Genomic DNA, 22,681 nt, shown 5'->3' with positions numbered 1-22,681 from the left:
GGGGTGATGGGTCCACACAGCCAATCACAGACAGGAAGTGTGACCTCATTGACTTTCATGCAAACACAAAGTGAGACCCCCACACACAAACATCCACTGACCTTTGACCTGGGGATAAAGTCATTACCTACTTACCCCAAATGTAATGTAGTTACATTGTCTATTTTGCTGCTACACACACACACACACACACACACACACACACACACACACACACACACACACACACACACACACACACACACACACACACACACACACACACACACACACACCACCGTGTACATCATTCTACCCTTTGTTACTTTGTCTAACCATATCCACAAAGGAAGCTTTATTTCTGACACCAATGGCCAATGTTATCCCACACCTCTTCAATGGCTGTGCGAAGTTGCTGGATATTGGCAGGAACTGGAACACGGTGTTATACACATCGATCCAGAGCATGCTAAACATGCTCAATGGGTGACATGTCTGGTGAGTATGGAAGAACTGGGACATTTTCATCTTCCAGGAATTGTGTACAGATCCTTGCGACATACGGTTATCATGCTGAAACATGAGGCGATGGCGGTGGATAAATGGCATGACAATGGGCCTCAGGATCTCGTCACGGTATCTCTGTGCATTCAAATTTCCATTGATAAAATACAATTGTGTTCGTTGTCAATGTTATGCCTGCCCATACCATAACCCCACCGCGACCATGAGGCACACTGTTCACAACGTTGACATCAGCAAACCACTCGCCCACTCAACACCAAACAAGCAGTTTGCCATCTGCCTTGTACAGTTGAAACCAGGATTCATCTGTGAAGAGCAATTCTCAAACGTGCCAGTGGCCATCGAAGGTGAGCATTTGCCCACTGAAGTCGGTTACAACACCGAACTGCAGTCAGGTCAAGACCCTGGAGAGGACGACGAGCAAGCAGAAGAGCTTCGCTGAGACGTTTCTGACAGTTTGTGCAGAAATGTTTCAGTTGTCCAAACCCACAGTTTCATCAGCTGTCCAGGTGGCTGGTCTCAGACAATCCCGCAGGTGAAGAAGCCGGATGTGGAGGTCCTGGGCTGGCCTCATTACACCTGGTCTGCGATTGTGAGGCCGGTTGGACTTACTTTCAAATTCTCTAAAACGATGTTAGAGGTGGCTTATGGTAGAGAAATTAACATTCAGTTCTCTGGCAACAGCTCTGGTGGACATTTCTGCAGTCAGCATGCCAATTGCACGCTCCCTAAAACCTTGAGACATCTCTGGCATTGTGTTGTGTAACAAAACTGCACAATTTAGAGTGGCATTTTATTGTCCCAAGCACAAGGTGCACCTGTGTAATGATCATGCTTTTTAATTATCTTCTTGATGTGCCACACGTGTCAGGTGGATGGGTTATCTTGGCAAAGGAGAAATGCTGATTAACATGGATGAAAACAAATTTGTGCACAAAATCTGAGATAAATAAGCTTTTTGTGCATATGGAAAATTTCTGGGATCTTTTATTTCAGCTCATGAAACATGGGACCAACACTTTACATGTTGCGTTTATATTTTTGTTCGGTATATTTAGGTTTTCAATAAACATTAGAGACTAAATATAATTTATATGTTTTCAACAATCTAAGCCAACCCTGTTTGTTTTGCCCCATAGTTGCGCAACCCATCTATCCTTACTCAAATAAGTATCAAAGTATACAGCGTTGACAAATGTATCATCTTTACAAAAAATTATAATCAGAACAATTCAAATGGAAAATAAGTATTTGTTTAAGGCAGCACAAACACTAAAATATATGACAAATGCACTAAATATATAAAATGGCCTTAACAATTTAGCATCTGCGAGACAACAATTTTCAGAAAATGAAAACAGTAATACAAAAGACAAAACTCTCATACAAAAAAATATATACTTTTGTGCTTTAGTAAAATGTAGACTTAAGACATCAAAAATAAAAAATACTGCAGTTCCGGTCTGTATTATACACACATTCATTCAGTGTATTTCTAATACAGCGCTTTGAAATTAATACTATAAATTAACTGAACATTCAGACAGGTATCTCTCCAACATACAGGGATGAGACAGCATTCGCTTATTAATCACACTTTCTGATTAAAAACTGGCTCAGGGACTATGTAGGATACGAGGAGAGGAAGTTGGACTATTGAGATGTGCCCCCAGGAGTGTTTGGAAAGCAATGTTAAACAGATGGCATTGTACACGCTCCTGGCGTGTATCGTATGTGTGTGCATGTGTCTTATGTGTCATCATGTGTATTGCGCATCAATCTTATGTTATATGCATGCGTGCATGTGTGTCAAATTTTATGTCTGTGTCTGTGTCTCATCTATGTGTGTGTTTAGGCATTGAGGGTGTAGTCCTGCTTGTAGCAGCAGGGTCTACAGACAGCTGTCACCAGCCCATTGATGACCTGCAGGACACATATGATGAACTCCAGCCCACTGAGGCCCAGCAGGATGGACATCAGGGTCACGTTCCACTCTACAATACTGACAGGCTGCAGGCACTTAGACCACGAGTCCTTCTCCATAAGGTACCTGTGGACAGACACAGGAAAAGGGAAATTCAATTAAAGTTGTGTATATTGTAGCCTGTATTGCAGTTTGATATTAAATAGAGTTAAGAAGCTGTGACTCACTCGACAGGATGTTATTTCATAACGCACACACACAATAGGAAATGGACACACAACAGAAAATTAACTCCAAATCAAAAACAGAACAACACAGACACACACACTCACAGAGGATTTGTTTCCAATGCATTTTGGCACCTTAAAGAAACCTACATAGCTAGAATATTTCCAGAACAATTAGCATTTCCTGTGAGAAGAGGGTGAAACGAACCTTCCTCCCTCATTAGCGAAGGGATAAGACCATCCCAGAGCAGTGAAGCACTGAGGTCCCTCCAAAATGGCCATGGCTGAGATGATGAAACAGTATCCCGAGCCGGCCAGACCCACTAGAGCTGCCATTACCGACCCACACATCTATATAATACACATACGGTACATTAGTATATAAATATACACACACACAAACTCTCTATCCTTAAAAACAAAACACACACACACACACACACACACACACACACACACACACACACACACACACACACACACACACACACACACACACACACACACACACACACACACACACACACACACACACACGCGGTTCAAGCCTGCCTGTTCATCCCAGATCAACTGCATAACAATCCCCTTGGGAGTAGTGTGTGGTTGTGTGAGGAAAAATGTTGGCTTATAACTGTTACAAACCAGTTTATACACAGATAAGGTTCAGCTCCTCTCCCTGGCCCAGACGCTTTGTACTCCCTGATGGTGAAGCCTCCTTCACATATCCTTCACATAGTGTACCCCCTAATAGTGTTACAATGGCCCCTTTGTCTGATTAGCTAGGCATAGCCTACATTTCATGAGCCTAATAGCATTAGCTTAGCATAGTCCCTCACAGTGTTAGAATAGTCCTTTGTACCGTCTGTACTTTTATTAATAGGATCAAAGCCTTGTGTAACAAACCAAATAACATCCACTAACCTACTTTGACGGTTTACAAAAAAACAACAAAAACCTGAGCTGAAGAACACATCAAGGCTGACCTGTCACCTTCGCTTTTTGCACAGTAATAGAATCACTGGCTGAAATCACAATAAGTAACCAAAGCATCAGTCCCTCACCATGAAGCTTTCATTCCAACAGCAGCCTGTACAACTCCCCAGGCTGATGAACACTCCAGCAGGCAGGAACATCTACAGAGACACACAATGGGGAGATCTCAGTGTCTGTCACAGTATGATATTTCAGTGTGTACCATCTATATAAAACAATATCCTCAAGACTGCTCTGTGTTGATTTTAATTACATTGAGTGCATCTAAAGTGTCAGTCTTGCCCAGTATCTCACTGCGAAATGTGGACCACAATGTAAATAAGCCTGCAGGCTTTATCGTGTTTTTATCTTCAATAATTTTTTGGTGTATGCGATGTTGTCTCTGGCTGGAGCAGCCTGCAACATTTAATTATCTCATCAATTCAATCAATCAAGAGCTCTGTGGTTGTAGCACTGTACTGTACAACCATCCCTAATTGCAAAAATATGGTCCATAGAGCAGTTTCATAAAATGGTGGCTAATTCCTACAATATGTTTCTGGAAGAATACTCCAAAATAAGAAAATAAAACTCCTGGGGTAGCATGTCGGAGGAAGAGCTGACAAGTGTTTTCCTTTGTCTCCTATATTATCTCCACAGTAAGGAAAACAGCCATGAGGCAAGTCACCATTGTCAGAAAGGTAAACACACACACACACACATACAGGATACAGATTAGCCACACACTCAAACTGCCCTCTTCCAAAAACAGCACAAGATAAATTCATTGTCACTGTTTGCACCTGTGTCAGATTACCAGCTGTTATTATCAGAAAGGAAATACAAGACAAAAATAACATATATACACAACACTAACTGTTACAAGACCAACTGTTTTGACCCTGAAAGTTCTCTTTATATTTATATTTTAATCTACCATTCATTCCCTGAACAGCATGTAAATCTGACCCATAAACCATCAACTCAATAATACTACTGTAGCCTGTGTAGTAACAATAGAGTGACATATAGCTACTCACCAACACACCTCCCCCTCCGATTCCCATCATGAACCAGATCAGCCTGGACAGTCTCTCCTGTTGGACATATTGGATCTCTCCTCCAGGGAAGAACAGCAGGATGTTGGCCATGATACAGCACACAGCCAGGGGCAGAAGGGCAAAGCCCAGCGACCGCGCAAAACCCATGGAGCACATCGGCCCTACCACACAGGATGAGGAGGAATGGAGAGAGAGAAGTAGAGGTGTGGAGCACCAGAGAGGAGTGGAGCGGTATCACCAGGGAGAGAGGAATGGAGAGTAAGAATGGAGAGAGCGAGAGAGAGAGAGAGAGAGAGAGAGAGAGATGAAGGTCTGGGGTCTGTTCACAGCTGTAATCAAGGAAGGAAACTGAATGGTTTACCTAGTGTGTAGGGTTTTAGCTGAACCCTCCACCTCCTGTCAGTCACACTGAGGCTGATCATGCCACCAGTTCCGTTTTACGGCGAGGGGCTGAGTGGAGGGGTTGCCACAGGAAGAGTGAGAGGTGAGTGTCTTGAGCCCTAACCAATCCCTCAGGGCCTGCAAGTGATTCAGCCAGAAAAACGGTGACAAATCCCTCAGGAAATGAGAGGGGAGGGGTGATGAGAGAGCGAGAGGCAAGAAAGAAAGAGAGAGGGGGGAGGGACAGAAAGAGAGGGCGCGAGTAAGAAAGACAGACACATACACATAGTGATAGAGAGTATGTGTGTCTATTTTCCACACCCACCCCAATCTGAGAGGCAGTGGTAGTTGGGCTGGGCAGCTGGGCCCCAGACTGCATTCAAAACCTGCTACTTCAGAGACAAAAGAGTCTCTTTCCATGTTTTGTGAAATATCTGCACAAAAATGTTCTGGATTACGTTGCACTCAACATCCACCCTTCCTTATGAGCCTACTCCCCTACAGCAGGGGCAGCAAACAACCTGGCAACGTTAACCAACAAGTCAACTGACCATCACAAAGAATGTACAGTGCATTTGAAAAGTATTCAAACCCCTTGACTTTTACCACATTTTGTTACGTTTACAGCTTATTCTAAAATGGATCAAATAAAAAAAAATCTGCATCAATGTACACACAATACCCCATAATGACAATGTGAAAACAAGTTTTTAGAAATGTTTGCAAATGTATTACAAATAAAAAACAGAAATACCTTATCTACAAAAGTATTCAGACCCGTTCATATGAGACTTGAAATTGAGCTCAGGTGCATCCTGTTTTCATTGATCATCCTTGAGTTGTTTCTACAACTTGATTGGAGTCCACCTGTGGTAAATTCAATTGATTGGACATGATTTGGAAAGGCACAAACCTGTCTATATATAAGGTCCCACAGTTGACAGTGCATGTCAGAGCAAAAACCAAGCCATGAGGATGAAGGAATTGTCCGTAGAGCTCGGACACAGGATTGTGTAGAGGCACAGATATGGGTAAGGGTATCAAAACATTTCTGCACATCCCCAAGAGCAAAGTGGCCTCCATCATTCTTAGATTGAAGAAGTTTGAAACCACCAACACTCTTCCTTGAGCTGGTCGCCCGGCCAAACTGAGCAATCGGGGGAGAAGTGCCTTGGTCAGGGAGGTGACCAAGAACCCGATGGTAACTTTGACTCAGTTCCAGAGTTCCTCTGTGGAGATTCCCCTTCCAGAATGACAACCATCTCTGCAGCACTCGACCAATCAGGCCTTTATGGTAGATCGGCCAGACAGAAGCCACTCCTCAGAAAAAGGCACATAACAACCTGCTTAGAGTTTGCTAAAAGGTACCTAAAGGACTCTCAGACCATGAGAAACAAGATTCCCTGGTCTGATAAAACCAAGATTGAACTCTTTGGCCAGAATGCCAAGCATCACGTCTGGAAGACACCTGGCACCATCCCTACGCTGAAGCATGGTGGTGGCAGCATCATGCTGTGGGGATGTTTTTCAGTGGCAGGGACTGGGGGACTAGTCAGGATTGAGGGAAAGATGAACGGAGCAAAGTACAGAGAGATCCTTGATGAAAACCTGCTCTAGAGCGCTCAGGACCTCAGACTGGGGCGAAGGTTCACCTTCCAATAGGACAATGACCCTAAGCACACAGCCAAGACAATGCAGGAGGGGCTTCGGTACAAGTCTCTGAATGTCCTTGAGTGGCCCAGCCAGCGCTCCGACTTGAATGCGATCTAACATCTCTGGAGAGACCTGAAAATAGCTGTAAGCGACGCTCCCCATCCAACCCAGCTTGAGAGGATCTGCAGAGAAGAATGGGAGAATCTCCCCAAATAGAGGTGTGCCAAGCCTACAGCGTCATACCCAAGAATACTCGAGGCTGTAATCGCTGCCAAAGCTCCTTCAACAAAGTACTGAGTAAAGAGTGTGAATACTTAAGTAAATGTGATATTTCAGTTTTTAATATTTTATAAATTTGTAAAAATGTATAGAAACCTGATTTTGCTTTGTCATTATGGGGTATTATGTTTAGATTAATGAGAGGGAAAAAAACTAAATGTGGAAAAAGTCAAGGGGTCTGAGTTCTTCCGAATGCACTGTATGATCAGTATATATGAAGGTATGACAAGAGTATTTGTTAGTGTGTCAAATAAGACTTGGGTTTTATTTTGTAAAAGCAGATAGTTCTAACCCTAGACAGACATTTTAAACCAAAAACCATTCCTCCAAATCAGACCCATGGCAGATGTTGTGCGTTATCAGGTTGTGACATTGAGTTTATTGGCAGGTGTGGTCTACCTGAGCCATCAATTCTCTCCTATTAGCACTGACTTTGCTGATAACTACTTTGAGGGAAAATGTACTTGCTACGACTGATATGTGGTGGTCTCAACTAGCTATTTTAAAATGAATGCACTAAGTCGTTCTGGATAAGAGCGTCTGCTAAATTACTAAAATGTAAATGTAAAATATCAACAGAAGAGACAAGACTATACTAACCCATCCTCACAGACCTACAGTAACACAGAAACAGTCTATCTGGAAGATCAGTCATTTTACTCAGTTACAACCTCATTCTTGGGTGACCTAAATTATGATTGGGAAATGCAGGCTTCAGACAATCTTTATTTGTATTTTTTTAAATGTCATACAATTATAAAGACAAAATATATATATATATATATATATATAATAATAATATAAAGATAACAAGATAAAGTACATTACATATAAATAATAAAACCAAATCAAATACCAAATAGCAGCAGGTACAATTATCAGCAGGAAATGCAGTTAATGTACAGTTGGCATTATAAATTGGAGACAGATAGCAGCAGATACAATATCAGAAGACGGTTACATTTTCAGAGCTTTTAGGATCAACTAGTACAATTATTGTTATTTTGTCATTTCTTTCCCTTTCCCTCTCTTTCTATGAAACAAGAGTACCTTTTAAAAGTTTTTCCAATAAAGGACAGTAAAGAAGACCATACTTTCAAGAATGTGGGACCGCGATTCTGCCAGTCCATTGTGAACTTGTTTTAACCACAATTGAAAAGCGGATGGGTTTTCATTTTTACAACACAAAAATAATTTATTTGCAAAGTATGAAATAGTTATCAGCAACCTTGTCTTGTCTGAGTCAAGCATAATATTTGGCATGTGATTAAGGAGGTAAAGGCTTGGGGATTGTACCAATTATGGAAAATTATAATTATATCTATTTTGTGAAGTGCACCAGCCCCTCCTGCATCAAAGCACCCCCACAACATGATGCTGCCACCCCCGTGCTTCACGGGTTGGGATGGAGTTCTTCGGTTTGCAAGCCTCCCCCTTTTTCCTCCAAACATAACGATGGTCATTATGGCCAAACAGTTCTAATTTTGTTTCATCAGACCAGAGGACATTTCTTCAAAAAGTACGATCTTTGTCCCCATGTGCAGTTGCAGACCGTAGTCTGGGTTTTTTATGACGGTTTTAGAGCAGTGGCTTCTTCCTTGCTGAGCGGCCTTTCAGGTTATGTCGATATAGGACTCGTTTTACTGTGGATATAGATACTTTTGTACCTGCTTCCTCCAGCATCTTCACAAGGTCCTTTGCTGTTGTTCTGGGATTGATTTGCACTTTTCACACCAAAGTACGTTTATCTCAAGGAGACAGAACGCGTCTCCTTCCTGAACGGTATGACGTCTGCGTGGTCCAATGGTGTTTATACTTGTGTACTATTGTTTGTACAGATGAACATGGCACCATCAGGTGTTTGGAAATTGCTCCCAAGGATGAGGTCTTGGCTGATATCTTTTGATTTTTCCATGATGTCAAGCAAAGAGTCATTGAGTTTGAAGGTAGGCCTTGAAATACATCCACAGGTACACCTCCAATTGTCTCAAATGATGTCAATTACCCTATCAGAAGCTCCTAAAGCCATGACATAATTTTCTGGAATTTTCCAAGCTGTTTAAAGCCACAGTGTATGTAAACTTCTGACCCACTGGAATTGTGATACAGTGAACTATAAGTGAAACAATAAGTCTGTAAACAATTGTTGGAAAAATTACTTGTGTCATGCACAAAGTAGATGTCCTAACTGACTTGCCAAAACTATAGTTTGTTAACAAGAAATGTATGGAGTGGTTGAAAAACGTGTTTTAATGACTCCAACCTAAGTGCATGTAAACTTCCGACTTCAACTGTACGTGAGAATGCTACTCATTGACTACAGCTCAGCATTCAACACCATAGTGCCCTCAAAGCTCATCACTAAGCTAAGGACCCGGGAACTAAACACCTCCCTCTGCAACTGGACCCCGGACTTCCTGACAGGCTGCCCCTAGGTGGTAAGGGTAGGTAACAACATATTGGTCACGCTGATCCTCAACACAGGGGCCCCTCAGGGGTGCGTGCTCAGTCGCCTCCTGTACTCCCTGCTCACCAATGACTGCATGGCCAGGCACGACTACAACACCATCATTAAGTCTGCAGACAACACAACAGTGGTAGGCCTGATCACCGACAACGACGAGACAGCCTATAGGGAGGTCAGAGTCCCGGCCATCTGGTGCCAGGATAACAACCTTCCCCTCAACGTGATCAAGACAAAGGAGATGATTGTGGACTACAGGAAAAGGACGACCAAGCACGCCCCCATTCTCATTGACAGGGCTGTAGCGGAGCAGGTTGAGAGCTTCAAGTTCCTTCGTGTCTTCACCACCAACAAACTATCATGGTCCAAACACACCAAGAGAGTCGTGAAGAGGGCTCGACAAAGCCTTTTCCCCCTCAGGAAACTAAAAAGATTTGGCATGGGTCCTCAGATCTGTAAAAAGTTCTACAGCTGCACCATCGAGAGCATCCTGAAGGTTGCATCACTGCCTGGTATTGCAACTGCTTGGCCTCCGACCGCAAGGCACTACAGAGAGTAATGTGTACGGCCCAGTACATCACTGGGTCCAAGCTTCCTGACATCCAGGACCCCTATACCAGGAGGTGTCAGAGGAAAGCCCTAAAAATTATCAAAGACCCCAGCCACCCTAGTCATAGACTGTTCTCTCTGCTACAGCACGTCAAGCGGTACCGGAGCATCAAGTCTAGGCTTCTTAACAGCTTCTACCCCCAAGCCATAAGACTCCTGAACAGCTAATTAAATGGCTACCCAGACTATTTGCATTGTCTCCCCCCCACCCCCTCTTTTACGCTGCTGCTACTCTGTTTATTATCTATGCATGGTCACTTTAACTCTACCTACATATATATATATACATATTACATAGTACCCCCTGTATATAGCCTCGCTACTGTTATGTTACTGCTGCTCTTTAATTATGTTTTACCTTGTGTAAAATTTGATTTGATAATAACCCAAACCCAATATATAGGTCACTGGGTCTTAAGAGTAACCATGTTATGTGTTTACTAGCTAGGGACTGTACAATAGGCCTACTACACGCATGTTGTAATGAGCGATGCAGGAATGCGTTAGAATGGAAAGAACATGATAAAGTGTTATGTAGTCTAGTGATCCTGGATTAACCCCAACCAGCCCTAATCTGACATAACACATGTTAGCTGGACTCGCTAACGAGCCACAACTGTAATTAGTGAAAACAGTGTTAGGTTTGCATGCTTTTCTCCCACAGGAATACAGCGTTTCATTCTTTAATTAGCTGACTAACATATTATAGGGGATTTGAGGCTGTGTACCAGGGGTTGCCTGTTGTAAGGCGATAAAACAGAGGACAAAATCCAATCCACTGACTGAGGGCCACAGGTTTGAGATGTTGGGTTGTTGTTGATGTAGTGGGGATTCTATGGGCGTGTAACGATCGTCGTCGGGTGACGAGGAAGCGGACCAAAACGCAGCTGGGAGCGAACACATGTTTATTCTTTTACACTGAAATAAACACGTACACAAAATCAAGAAAATGCCGATACGTTAGCTGCTCAAAATCAAAGAGACAACACCCCACAAACAGCGTGGGGGAAAAAGGAACTTAAATGTGATCCCAATCAGAGACAACTAGCTACAGCTGTCTCTGATTGGGAATCGACAGAACCTAACATAGAAATCACCCACATAGAGCTAACACAAGGCTATAACACAAACATAGAAAGAAAACCAAGGAAAAATACCCAACATGACACACCCTGACCCAAAATACCCGAGTTCACCTGGTCAGGGCGTGACAGGGCGTAGATTCACTGCTCATGGATGCACTCATGCAAGAAAACCAAATGATAATTAATGAAACTAGTCTTGTACTGTCTCTACACAATAATGACATAGTGTGTGTGTGTGTGTGTGTTTAATAAACCACAGAGTTAAACACAGGTAGCATTTCACACATAACCTTGGCATTTGTTCCTCTTTTCTGTGGTTCGGGGTAATATTAAGGCGTGTACCCGTCTCTAAAAATAGACAGAGATAAAACACACAGTGTTGTTTCGCACCCACCCTACTGTACTTCTGTATAGTCTGCCTGCTTAATGAGTCCTGCCTGCTGAATGAGTTTGTTACTCTATCTTGTTATGATACTTTCCTCACAGAGTTATTGGGTCACTGACATTTCTTTTAAATCAATTCAGGAAAGGAATAGAAATTCTAACTCAAGTATTAGAAAAAAAAACTAATTTTGATTTTAAATGGAAATGGAATTGGCCCCCAACCCTGGGCTATAATAAAAGCCCAAGCCTGAGCCTTCAGTAGCGAGTGCAAGGAGCATGGAGTCCCTTATGGGTTTGACTGAGGGGAATCGTACAATAATCACAATCAAACAATCATACAATAATAGAAAGACCTGTTTATTTTATTTTATTTCACCTTTATTTAACCAGGTAGGCTAGTTGAGAACAAATTCTCATTTGCAACTGCGACCTGGCCAAGATAAAGCATAGCAATTCGACACATACAACAACATAGAGTTACACATGGAATAAACAAAACATACAGTCAATAATACAGTAGAACAAAAGAAAACAAAAAGTCTATATACAGTGAGTGCAAATGAGGTAAGATAAGGGAGTTAAGGCAATAAAAAGGCCATGGTGGCAAAGTAACTACAATATAGCAATTAAATACTGGAATGGTAGATGTGCAGAAGATGAATGTGCAAGTAGGGATACTGGGGTGCAAAGGAGCAAGATAAATAAATAAATACAGTATGGGGATGAGGTAGGTAGATAGATAGGCTGTTTACAGATGGGCTGCTTACAGATGGGCTATGTACAGGTGCAGTGATCTGTGAGCTGCTCTGACAACTGGTGCTTAAAGCTAGTGAGGGAGATATGAGTCTCCAGCTTCAGAGATTTTTGCAGTTCGTTTCAGTCATTGGCAGCAGAGAACTGGAAGGAAAGACGACCAAAGGAGGAATTGGCTTTGGGGGTGACCATTGAGATATACCTGCTGGAGCGCGTGCTACGAGTGGGTGCTGCTATGGTGACCAGTGAGCTGAGATAAGGCGGGGCTTTACCTAGCAGAGACTTGTAGATAACCTGTAGCCAGTGGGTTTGGCAACAACTATAAAGCGAGGGCCAACCAACGAGAGCGTACAGTGAGGGAAAAAAGTATTTGATCCCCTGCTGATTTTGTACGTTTGCCCACTGACAAAGAAATGATCAGTCTATAATTTTAATGGTAGGTTTATTTGAACAGTGAGAGACAGAATTTAAAAAAAATCCAGAAAAATGCATGTCAAAAATGTTATAAATTGATTTGCATTTTAATGAGGGAAATAAGTATTTGACCCCCTCTCAATCAGAAAGATTTCTGGCTCCCAGGTGTCTTTTATACAGGTAACGAGCTGAGATTAGGAGCACACTCTTAAAGGGAGTGCTCATAATCTCAGTTTGTCACCTGTATAAAAGACACCTGTCCACAGAAGCAATCAATCAATCAGATTCCAAACTCTCCACCATGACCAAGACCAAAGAGCTCTCCAAGGATGTCAGGGACAAGACCTACACAAGGCTGGAATGGGCTACAAGACCATCGCCAAGTAGCTTGGTGAGAAGGTGACAACAGTCGGTGCGATTATTTGCAAATGGAAGAAACACAAAAGAACTGTCAACCTCCCTCGGCCTGGGGCTCCATGCAAGATCTCACCTCGTGGAGTTGCAATGATCATGAGAACGGTGAGGAATCAGCCCAGAACTACACAGGAGGATCTTGTCAATGATCTCAAGGCAGCTGGGACCATAGTCACCAAGAAAACAATTGGTAACACACTACGCCGTGAAGGACTGAAATCCTGCAGCACCCGCAAGGTCCCCCTGCTCAAGAAAGCACATATACATGCCCATCTGAAGTTTGCCAATGAACATCTGAATGATTTAGAGGACAACTGGGTGAAAGTGTTGTGGTCCGATGAGACCAAAATGGAGCTCTTCGGCATCAACTCAACTCGCCGTGTTTGGAGGAAGAGGAATGCTGCCTATGACCCCAAGAACACCATCCCCACCGTCAAAAATGGAGGTGGAAACATTATGCTTTGGCGGTGTTTTTCTGCTAAGGGGACAGGACAACTTCACTGCATCAAAGGGACGATAGACGGGGCCATGTACCGTCAAATCTTGGGTGAGAACCTCCTTCCCTCAGCCAGGGCATTGAAAATGGGTTGTGGATGGGTATTCCAGCATGACAATGACCCAAAACACACAGCCAAGGCAACAAAGGAATGGCTCAAAAAGAAGCACATTAAGGTCCTGGAGTGGCCTAGCCAGTAATCTGTTTGTTAACTTGGCTTTCGAAGACCTTAGAAAGACAGGGTAGGATAGATATAGGTCTGTAGCAGTTTGGGTCTAGAGTGTCACCCCTTTGAAGAGGGGGATGACCGCGGCAGCTTTCCAATCTTTGGGAATCTCAGACGATACGAAAGAGAGTTTGAACAGGCTAGTAATAGGGGTTGCAACAATTTCGGCAGATAATTTTAGAAAGAGAGGGTCCAGATTGTCTAGCCCGGATGATTTGTAGAGGTCCAGATTTTGCAGCTCTTTCAGAACATCAGCTATCTGGATTTGGGTGAAGGAGAAATGCTGGGGGCTTTGGCGGGTTGCTGTGGAGGGTGCCGGGCAGTTGACCGGGGTAGGGGTAGCCAGGTGGAAAGCATGGCCAGCCGTAGAGAAATGCTTATTGAAATTCTCAATTATAGTGGATTTATCAGTGAAAACAGTGTTTCCCTAGCCTCAGAGCAGTGGGCAGCTGGGAGGAGGTGCTCTTATTCTCCATGGACTTTACAGTGTCCCAGAACTTTTTTGAGTTAGTACTACAGGATGCAAATTTCTGTTTGAAAAAGCTAGCCTTAGCTTTCCTAACTGCCTGTGTATATTTGTTCCTAACTTCCCTGAAAAGTTGCATATCACGGGGGCTATTTGATGCTAATGCAGAACGCCACAGGATATTTTTGTGCTGGTCAAGGGCAGACAGGTCTGGAGTGAACCAAGGACTATATCTATTCCTAGGACTACATTTTTTGAATGGGGCATGCTTATTTAAGATGGTGAGGAAGGCACTTTTAAAGAATAGCCAGGCATCATCTACTGACGGGATGAGGTCAATGTCATTCCAGGATACCCCGGCCAGGTCGATTAGAAAGGCCTGCTCGCAGAAGTGTTTTAGGGAGCGGTTGACAGTGATGAGGGGTGGTCGTTTGGTCGCAGACCCATTACAGATGCAGGCAATGAGGCAGTGATCGCTGAGATCTTTATTGAAAACAGCAGAGGTGTATTTGGAGGGCGAGTTAGTTAGGATGACATCTATGAGGGTGTCCGTGTTTACGGATTTGGGGTTGTACCTGGTAGGTTCATTGATAATTTGTGTGAGATTGAGGGCATCAAGCTTAGATTGTAGGATGGCCGGGGTGTTAAACATGTCCCAGTTTAGGTCACCTAGTAGCACGAGCTCAGAAGATCGATGGGGGGCAATCAATTCACATATGGTATCGAGGGCACAGCTGGGGGCAGAGGGAGGTCTATAGCAAGCAGCAACAGTGAGAGACTTGTTTCTGGGAATGGGAATTTTTAGAAGTAGAAGCACGAATTGTTTGGGTACTGTCACAAAAAATGTCGTATTCGTCACAGAAAATGTCGTACTGGAGAGAAGAGGACCAAGACGCAGCGGGAATATGGATACTCATATTTTAATTACCAAAAAAGGAGTAAAGCATCCACTTGACAAAACAATAAAGATGACAACAGCAACAGTTCTGCAGGCTATTAAACGCAGTGCAAAAACAACTACCCACAACCCCAAAGAAAAACACACACACCTATATAGGACTTCCAATCAAAGGCAACTCAACACACCTGCCTTCAATTGGAAGTCCCAATCACCAACACAAACATTCACACACACAAAACTGCCACGTCCTGACCCCAAAACTAATACAATAGCTCCATCTGCTGGTCAGGACGTGACAGTACCCCCCCCTCAAGGTGCAGACCCCGGAATGCACCTACCAACAGAAAACACCAACAAAAAAAATCCCCAATAAAACCCATTAAACAATAACCCCTAAACAATAAGGGAGGGAAGGGAGGGTGGCTGCCGTCAACGACGGCACTGTGCTACACCCTCCCTCCCCAACCCACCTATCCTGGAGGTGGCTCAGGTGCAGGACGTGGACCTCGCTCCACCTTCGGCGTCGCCCACTTCGGTGGCGCCGCTAGCTGCGCCGGGCAGATGGGCCACTCGGGCTGGGCCGGAGGACAGGAGGGCCACTCGGGCTGGGCCGGAGGACAGGAGGGCCACTCGGGCTGGGCCGGAGGACAGGAGGGCCCCTCGGGCTGGGCCGGAGGACAGGAGGGCCCCTCGGGCTGGGCCGGAGGACAGGAGGACCCCTCGGGCTGGGCCGGAGGACAGGAGGGCCACTCGGGCTGGGCCGGAGGACAGGAGGAGCCCTCGGGCTGGGCCGGAGGACAGGAGGGCCACTCGGGCTGGGCCGGAGGACAGGAGGGCCACTCGGGCTGGGCCGGGACAGTCGGGCCACTCTGGCGCTCGGGCCGGGGACAGTCGGGCGCTCCCTCGGGCGGCTCCGGGCAGTCGGGCCGCTCTGGCGGCTCCGGGCAGTCGGGCCGCTCTGGCGGCTCCGGGCAGTCGGGCCGCTCTGGCGGCTCCGGGCAGTCGGGCCGCTCTGGCGGCTCCTGACTGGCGGGCGGCTCTGGCGACTCCTGACTGGCGGGCGGCTCTGGCGACTCCTGACTGGCGGGCGGCTCTGGCGACTCTTGACTGGCGGGCGGCTCTGGCGACTCTTGACTGGCGGGCGGCTCTGGCGACTCTTGACTGGCGGGCGGCTCTGGCGACTCTTGACTGGCGGGCAGCTCTGGCGACTCTTGACTGGCGGGCAGCTCTGGCGACTCTTGACTGGCGGGCAGCTCTGGTGACTGTTGACTGGCGAGGCTGGGCTGACGCACTAGACGCCTGATGCGTGGGGCTGGTACTGGATGTACCAGCCTGGAGACACGCACCTCAGGGCTACTGCGGGGAGCTGGCCTGGGGCTCCATCCTTGCCTCGTCAAACAGCCCTTGTGCCCCCCCCCAAAAAAATTATTGGGGCTGCCTCTCGGGTTCCCTTAGCTCCCTTAACTTGTCCTCCCAGGTCCATCCTTCCTCCTCGTCCGTCCGCTGCTTGGTCCTTTGGTGGTACGTAGTTCTGTAATGACCGTCGTTAGGAATGGACCAAGGCGCAGCGGGAATGTGGATACTCATATTTATTGATGAGAAACAAGTAAAGCCTCCACATGAAAACCAACAAAAACAATACTCACGACGGCAACAGTGTGACAGGCTAAACAAGCAGTGATCACAACCAACTACCCACAACCCCAAAGAAAAGCACACACCACTATATAAGACTCCCAATCAAAGGCAACTCAACACACCTGCCTTCAATTGGGAGTCTAATCACCAACACAAACCCCTTAACATACAAAAAACCTCCAACTTCTTAATCATAGCCTCAACTTTGTCCCGCACATTGAATATAGTTGCGGAGAGTCCCTGTAATCCTAGATTCAGGCGAGAAAAAACATCCCCCAGACAGTCTCCCTGTCATGGCTTTTGCGCCATCAGTACAGATACCAACATGAGCAGCAGCTCCGTTAGTGGAATTCCCGCGAGAGAGTAACGGTTAATGTGAATGGACGTTCATTATTTGACTAGGCTACCTGTATTTGACATTGTGTTGTTATTTTGCTGAACACTAGATCGTTTGAATTTTATTTTTGGCAATGAAAAAAACCTTACACAAATGTAGTTTTGGAAAAATGTAAAATATGGACTATTTGAAAATGTGAAGAATTTTTTTTTTTTACTACTCCCTTCACCGAACAGCATAAACTGTCTCTAACCAGAATAGAAAGAGGAGTGGGAGGCCCTGGTGCACAACTGAGCAAGAGGACAAGTACATTAGAGTGTCTAGTTTGAGAAACAGACACCTCACAAGTCCTCAACTGGCAACTTCATTAAATAGTACCCGCAAAACAACAGTCTCAATGTCAACAGTGAAGAGGGGACTAAGGGATTCTGGCCTTCTAGGCAGAGTTGCAAAGAAAAAGCCATATCTCAGACTGGCCAATAAAAATAAAAGATTAAGAAGGGCAAAAGAACACAGAAACTGGACAGAGGAACTGTTTTGCGGGTACTATTTAATGAAGCTGCCAGTTGAGGACTTGTGAGGTGTCTGTTTCTCAGGCTCGGCGCTCTAATGTACTTGTCCTCTTGCTCAGTTGTGCACCGGGGCCTCCAACTCCGCTTTCTATTCAGTTAGAGCCAGTTTGCGCTGTTGTACGACATCTTCAGTTTCTTTGGAGTTTCTTTGGAATATCTCGCATGGAATAGCCGTCATTTCTCAGAACAAGAATAGACTGACGAGTTTCAGAAGAAAGGACTTTGTTTCTGGACATTTTGTGCCTGTAATCGAACCCATAAATGCTGATGCTCCAGATACTCAACTAGTCTAAAGAAGGCCAGTTTTATTGCTTCTTTAATGAGAACAGCAGTTTTCAGCTGTGTTAACATAAATGCATAAATGTTTTCTAATGATCAATTAGCCTTGTAAAATGATAAACTTTGATTAGCTAACACAACGTGCCATTGGAACACAGGAGTGATGGCTGCTGATAATGGGCTTCTGTAAGCCTATGTAGACATTCCATAAAAAAAATCTGCTGTTTCCAGCTACAATAGTCATTTCAAATCAAATCAAATGTTATTTGTCACATACACACGGTTAGCAGATGTTAATGCGAGTGTAGCGAAATGCTTGTGCTTCTAGTTCCGACCATGCAGTAATATCTAACAAGTAATCTAACAATTTCACAACAACTACCTTATACACACAAGTGTAAAGGAATGAATATATAAAAATATATATGGATGAGCGATGGCCAAACGGCATAGGCAAGATGCAGTAGATGGTATAGAGTACTGTATATACATATGAGATGAGTAGTGTAGGGTATGTAAACATTATATAAAGTGGCATCATTTAAAGTGGCTAGTGATACATTTATTACATCAATTTTTAATTATTAAAGTGGCTAGAGATTGAGTCAGTATGTTGGCAGCAGCCATTCAATGTTAGTAATGGCTGTTTAATAGTCTGATGGCCTTGAGATAGAAGCTGTTTTTCAGTCTCTCTGTCCCAGCTTTGATGCACCTGTACTGACCTCGCCTTCTGGATGATAGCGGGGTGAACAGGCAGTGGCTCGGGTGGTTGTTGTCCTTGATGATCTTTTTGGCCTTCCTGTGACATCGGGTGGTGTAGGTGTCCTGGAGAGCAGGTAGTTTGCACAAGGTGATGCGTTGTGCAGACCTCACTAGCCTCTAGAGAGCCTTACGGTTGTGGGCGGAGCAGTTGCCTTACCAGGCGGTGATACAGCCCGACAGGATGCTCTTGATTGTGCATCTGTAAAAGTTGGTGAGTGTTTTTGGTGACAAGCCACATTTCTTCAGCCTCCTGATATTGAAGAGGCGCTGTTGCGCCATCTTCACCACTCTGTCTGTGTGGGTGGACCATTTCAGTTTGTCCGTGATGTGTACGCCGAGGAACTTAAAACTTTCCACCTTCTCCACTACTGTCCCGTCGATGTGGATAGGGGGGTGCTCCCTCTGCTGTTTCCTGAAGTCCACGATCATCTCCTTTGTTTTCTTGATGTTGAGTGTGAGTTTATTTTCCTGACACCACACTCCGAGGGCCCTCACTTCCTCCCTGTAGGCCGTCTCGTCGTTGTTGGTAATCAAGCCTACCACTGTAGTGTCGTCTGCAAACTTGATGATTGAGTTGGAGACGTGCATGGCCATGCAGTCATGGGTGAACAGGGAGTACAGGAGAGAGCTGAGAACGCACCCATTAACAAAGTCTACACTGTATTTCTGATCAATTTGATGTTATTTTAATGGACAAAAATTTAGCTTTTCTTTAGAAAACAAGGAAACTTCTGAGTGACCCCAAACTTTTGAACAGTAGTGTCGCCATCTTCACCACGCTGTCTGTGTGGGTGGACCATTTCAGTTTGTCCGTGATGTGTACGCCGAGGAACTTAAAACTTTCCACCTTCTCCACTACTGTCCCGTCGATGTGGATAGGGGGGTGCTCCCTCTGCTGTTTCCTGAAGTCCACGATCATCTCCTTTGTTTTCTTGATGTTGAGTGTGAGTTTATTTTCCTGACACCACACTCCGAGGGCCCTCACTTCCTCCCTGTAGGCCGTCTCGTCGTTGTTGGTAATCAAGCCTACCACTGTAGTGTCATCTGCAAACTTGATGATTGAGTTGGAGACGTGCATGGCCACGCAGTCATGGGTGAACAGGGAGTACAGGAGAGAGCTGAGAACGCACCCATTAACAAAGTCTACACTGTATTTCTGATCAATTTGATGTTATTTTAATGGACAAAAAATTAGCTTTTCTTTAGAAAACAAGGAAACTTCTGAGTGACATCAAACTTTTGAACAGTAGTGTATATAAACTCAGCAAAAAAAGAAACGTCCTCTCACTGTCAACTGCGTTTATTTTCATCAAACTTAACATTTGTAAATATTTGTATGAACATAAGATTCAACAACTGAGACATAACTGAATAAGTTCCACAGACATGTGACTAACAGAAATGGAATAATGTGTCCCTGAACAAAGGGGGGGGTGGGTTAAAATCAAAAGTAACAGTCAGTATCTAGTGTGGCCACCAGCTGCATTAAGTACTGCAGTGCATCTCCTCCTCTTGGACTGCACCAGATTTGCCTGTTCTTGCTGTGAGATGTTACCCCACTCTTCCACCAAGGCCCCTTCAAGTTCCCGGACATTTCTGGGGGGAATGGCCCTAGCCCACACCCTCCGATCCAGCAGGTCCCAGATGTGCTCCATGGGATTGAGATCCGGGCTCTTCGCTGGCCATTGCAGAACACTGACATTCCTATCTTGCAGGAAATCACGCACAGAACGAGCTGTATGGCTGGTGGCATTGTCTTACTGGAGGGTCATGTCAGGATGAGCCTGCAGGAAGGGTACCACATAAGGGAGGAGGATGTCTTCCCTGTAATGCACAGCATTGAGATTGCCTGCAATGACAACAAGCTCAGTCTGATGATGCTGTGACACACCACCCCAGACCATGACGGACCCTCCACCTCCAAATCGATCCCTCTCCAGAGTACAGGCCTCGGTGTAACGCTCATTCCTTCGACGATAAACGTGAATCCTACCATCACCCTTGGTGAGACAAAACCGTTACTCTTCAGTGAAGAATTTTTTTTGCCAGTCCTGTCTGGTCCAGCGACGGTGGGTTTGTGCCCATAGGCAACGTTGTTGCCGGTGATGTCTGGTGAGGACCTGCCTTGCAACAGGCCTACAAGCCCTCAGTCCAGCCTCTCTCAGCCTATTGGGCACAGTCTGAGTACTGATAGAGCGTTCCTGGTGTAACTCGGGCAGTTTTTGCTGCCATCCTGTATCTACCGGTGTGATGTTCGGATGTACTGATCCTGTGCAGGTGTTGTTACACGTGGTCTGCCAATACGAGGACGATCAGCTGTCCGTCCTGTCTCCCTGTAGCACTGTCTTAGGCGTCTCACAGTACGTACATTGCAATTTATTGCCCTGGCCACATCTGCAGTCCTCCTGCCTCCTTGCAGCATGCCTAAGGCACATTCACACAGATGAGCAAGGACCCTGGGCATCTTTCTTTTGGTGTTTTTCAGAGTCAGTAGAAAGGCCTCTTTAGTGTCCTAAGTCTTCATAACTGTGACCTTAATTGCCTACCATCTGTAAGCTGTTAGTGTCTTAACGACCGTTCCACACGTGCATGTTCATTAGTTGTTTATGTTTCATTGAACAAGCATGGGAAACAGTGTTTAATAAACCCTTTACAATGAAGATCTGTGAAGTTATTTGGATTTTTACGAATTATTTTTATAGACAGTATACTGAAAAAGGGACGTTTCTTTTATATATATATTTTTAAATGTGAATCACATTTTTATTTGGCGTACCCCCGACGGCATTGCGCGTCCCCTTTTTGGGAATACCTGGTCTAAGCTGTTTATCCCGCTTATAACACAGCTGCCAAATAAAACAATACTATAAGCACACATTTACCGGTAGAAATAAATAAAAAAATATTTATCTTTTCATTTATATAAACAAATTCATACTTTCTCATCTTTTGGTTGCTAAACATGCAACCCAGTCGTTCATTCAATTAGTTCGATATTTATGGACACCAAAATGTTTGTTCTTTATGTTCCGTTGGTATGCTCGCTGGCAAAGTTATTGTCCCTTGCTTTCTAACTAGCCAGCTAGCTACGGCTAAAACAGTCACGGCATTTGGGCCAGAATAACAGCAAAGTAGTTGTTTTCTATTGACATTAATTTAGATACATCCATAACAATGAGCTGATGATGCCTGAATTTGCCTGGCATAGCTAGAAAAGTTTGCCATCCCATCAGGTAGTGACGACACTGTTCATTACTAGGAGACCGCACTGCATATCAAAAACTAGGCTAGAAGCTATCTAAATATTTTGTCTCCCAGCAAACCTGCCAATATGACAACCAAATAAAAAAATATCAGTTGCTGAAAATAGCTGGTCAAACTAGAAACGTGGGAGGATTTGACAGGATAGCGCCACTTGCGTCATGACTGCAACAGTAGGGACCAGAGAAATTCATGTTCATCACTCACCACGTTAGGTCATCAGATGCTCCAAAAAAAAGATGTCTCTGCAAAAACAAATCAATGCTAGCTTGCTAGCGAAGTTTTTCCTCGTTGGACCTGCGTTTACAATGTATCCAATTTCGGTTTGTGTGGTTGTTGGTTTAGCTTCTTGTAACTTTGTAGCAAGTACGGTCTGCATATGTAAATGAGAAATTAGGTCTGCAGTTGTAAATGAGAACTTGTTCTCAACTGGCCTACCTGGCTAAATAAAGTTGAAATAAAAAATAAAATAAAATAAAACATGGAAGCGCTTATTGTGCCATGATTGCAAGGTGTCCCAATATCTTTTCCAACTGTGCCTTTATCTGGTTTTAATGTCCATCCTATAATGTCCTTCTAGCCAATCAGAAATGAGTATTCAACAATGCTGTGGTATAAT

General features: G+C 44.5%; 1 protein-coding gene across 1 annotated transcript; it reads right to left on the bottom strand.

Annotated features, from left to right (window-relative positions):
* Positions 1-1,470: 1,470 nt before the first annotated feature.
* On the bottom strand, positions 1,471-22,559 carry LOC106583957 (transmembrane 4 L6 family member 1). Its single transcript, XM_014168670.2, has 6 exons — positions 22,270-22,559; positions 5,050-5,207; positions 4,668-4,849; positions 3,717-3,788; positions 2,864-3,006; positions 1,471-2,554 (listed from the first exon to the last, which is right to left on the bottom strand). The coding sequence occupies exons 2-6, from the start codon at positions 5,108-5,110 to the stop codon at positions 2,356-2,358; spliced, it is 657 nt and encodes a 218-aa protein (XP_014024145.1). The 5' UTR covers positions 5,111-5,207; positions 22,270-22,559; the 3' UTR covers positions 1,471-2,355.
* Between the last annotated feature and the right edge of the window lie 122 nt (positions 22,560-22,681).

Source organism: Salmo salar, chromosome ssa23 (assembly GCF_905237065.1).
Source record: "Salmo salar chromosome ssa23, Ssal_v3.1, whole genome shotgun sequence".
NCBI lineage: Eukaryota > Metazoa > Chordata > Actinopteri > Salmoniformes > Salmonidae > Salmo > Salmo salar.
This window is presented reverse-complemented; position numbering and strand designations above follow the sequence as displayed.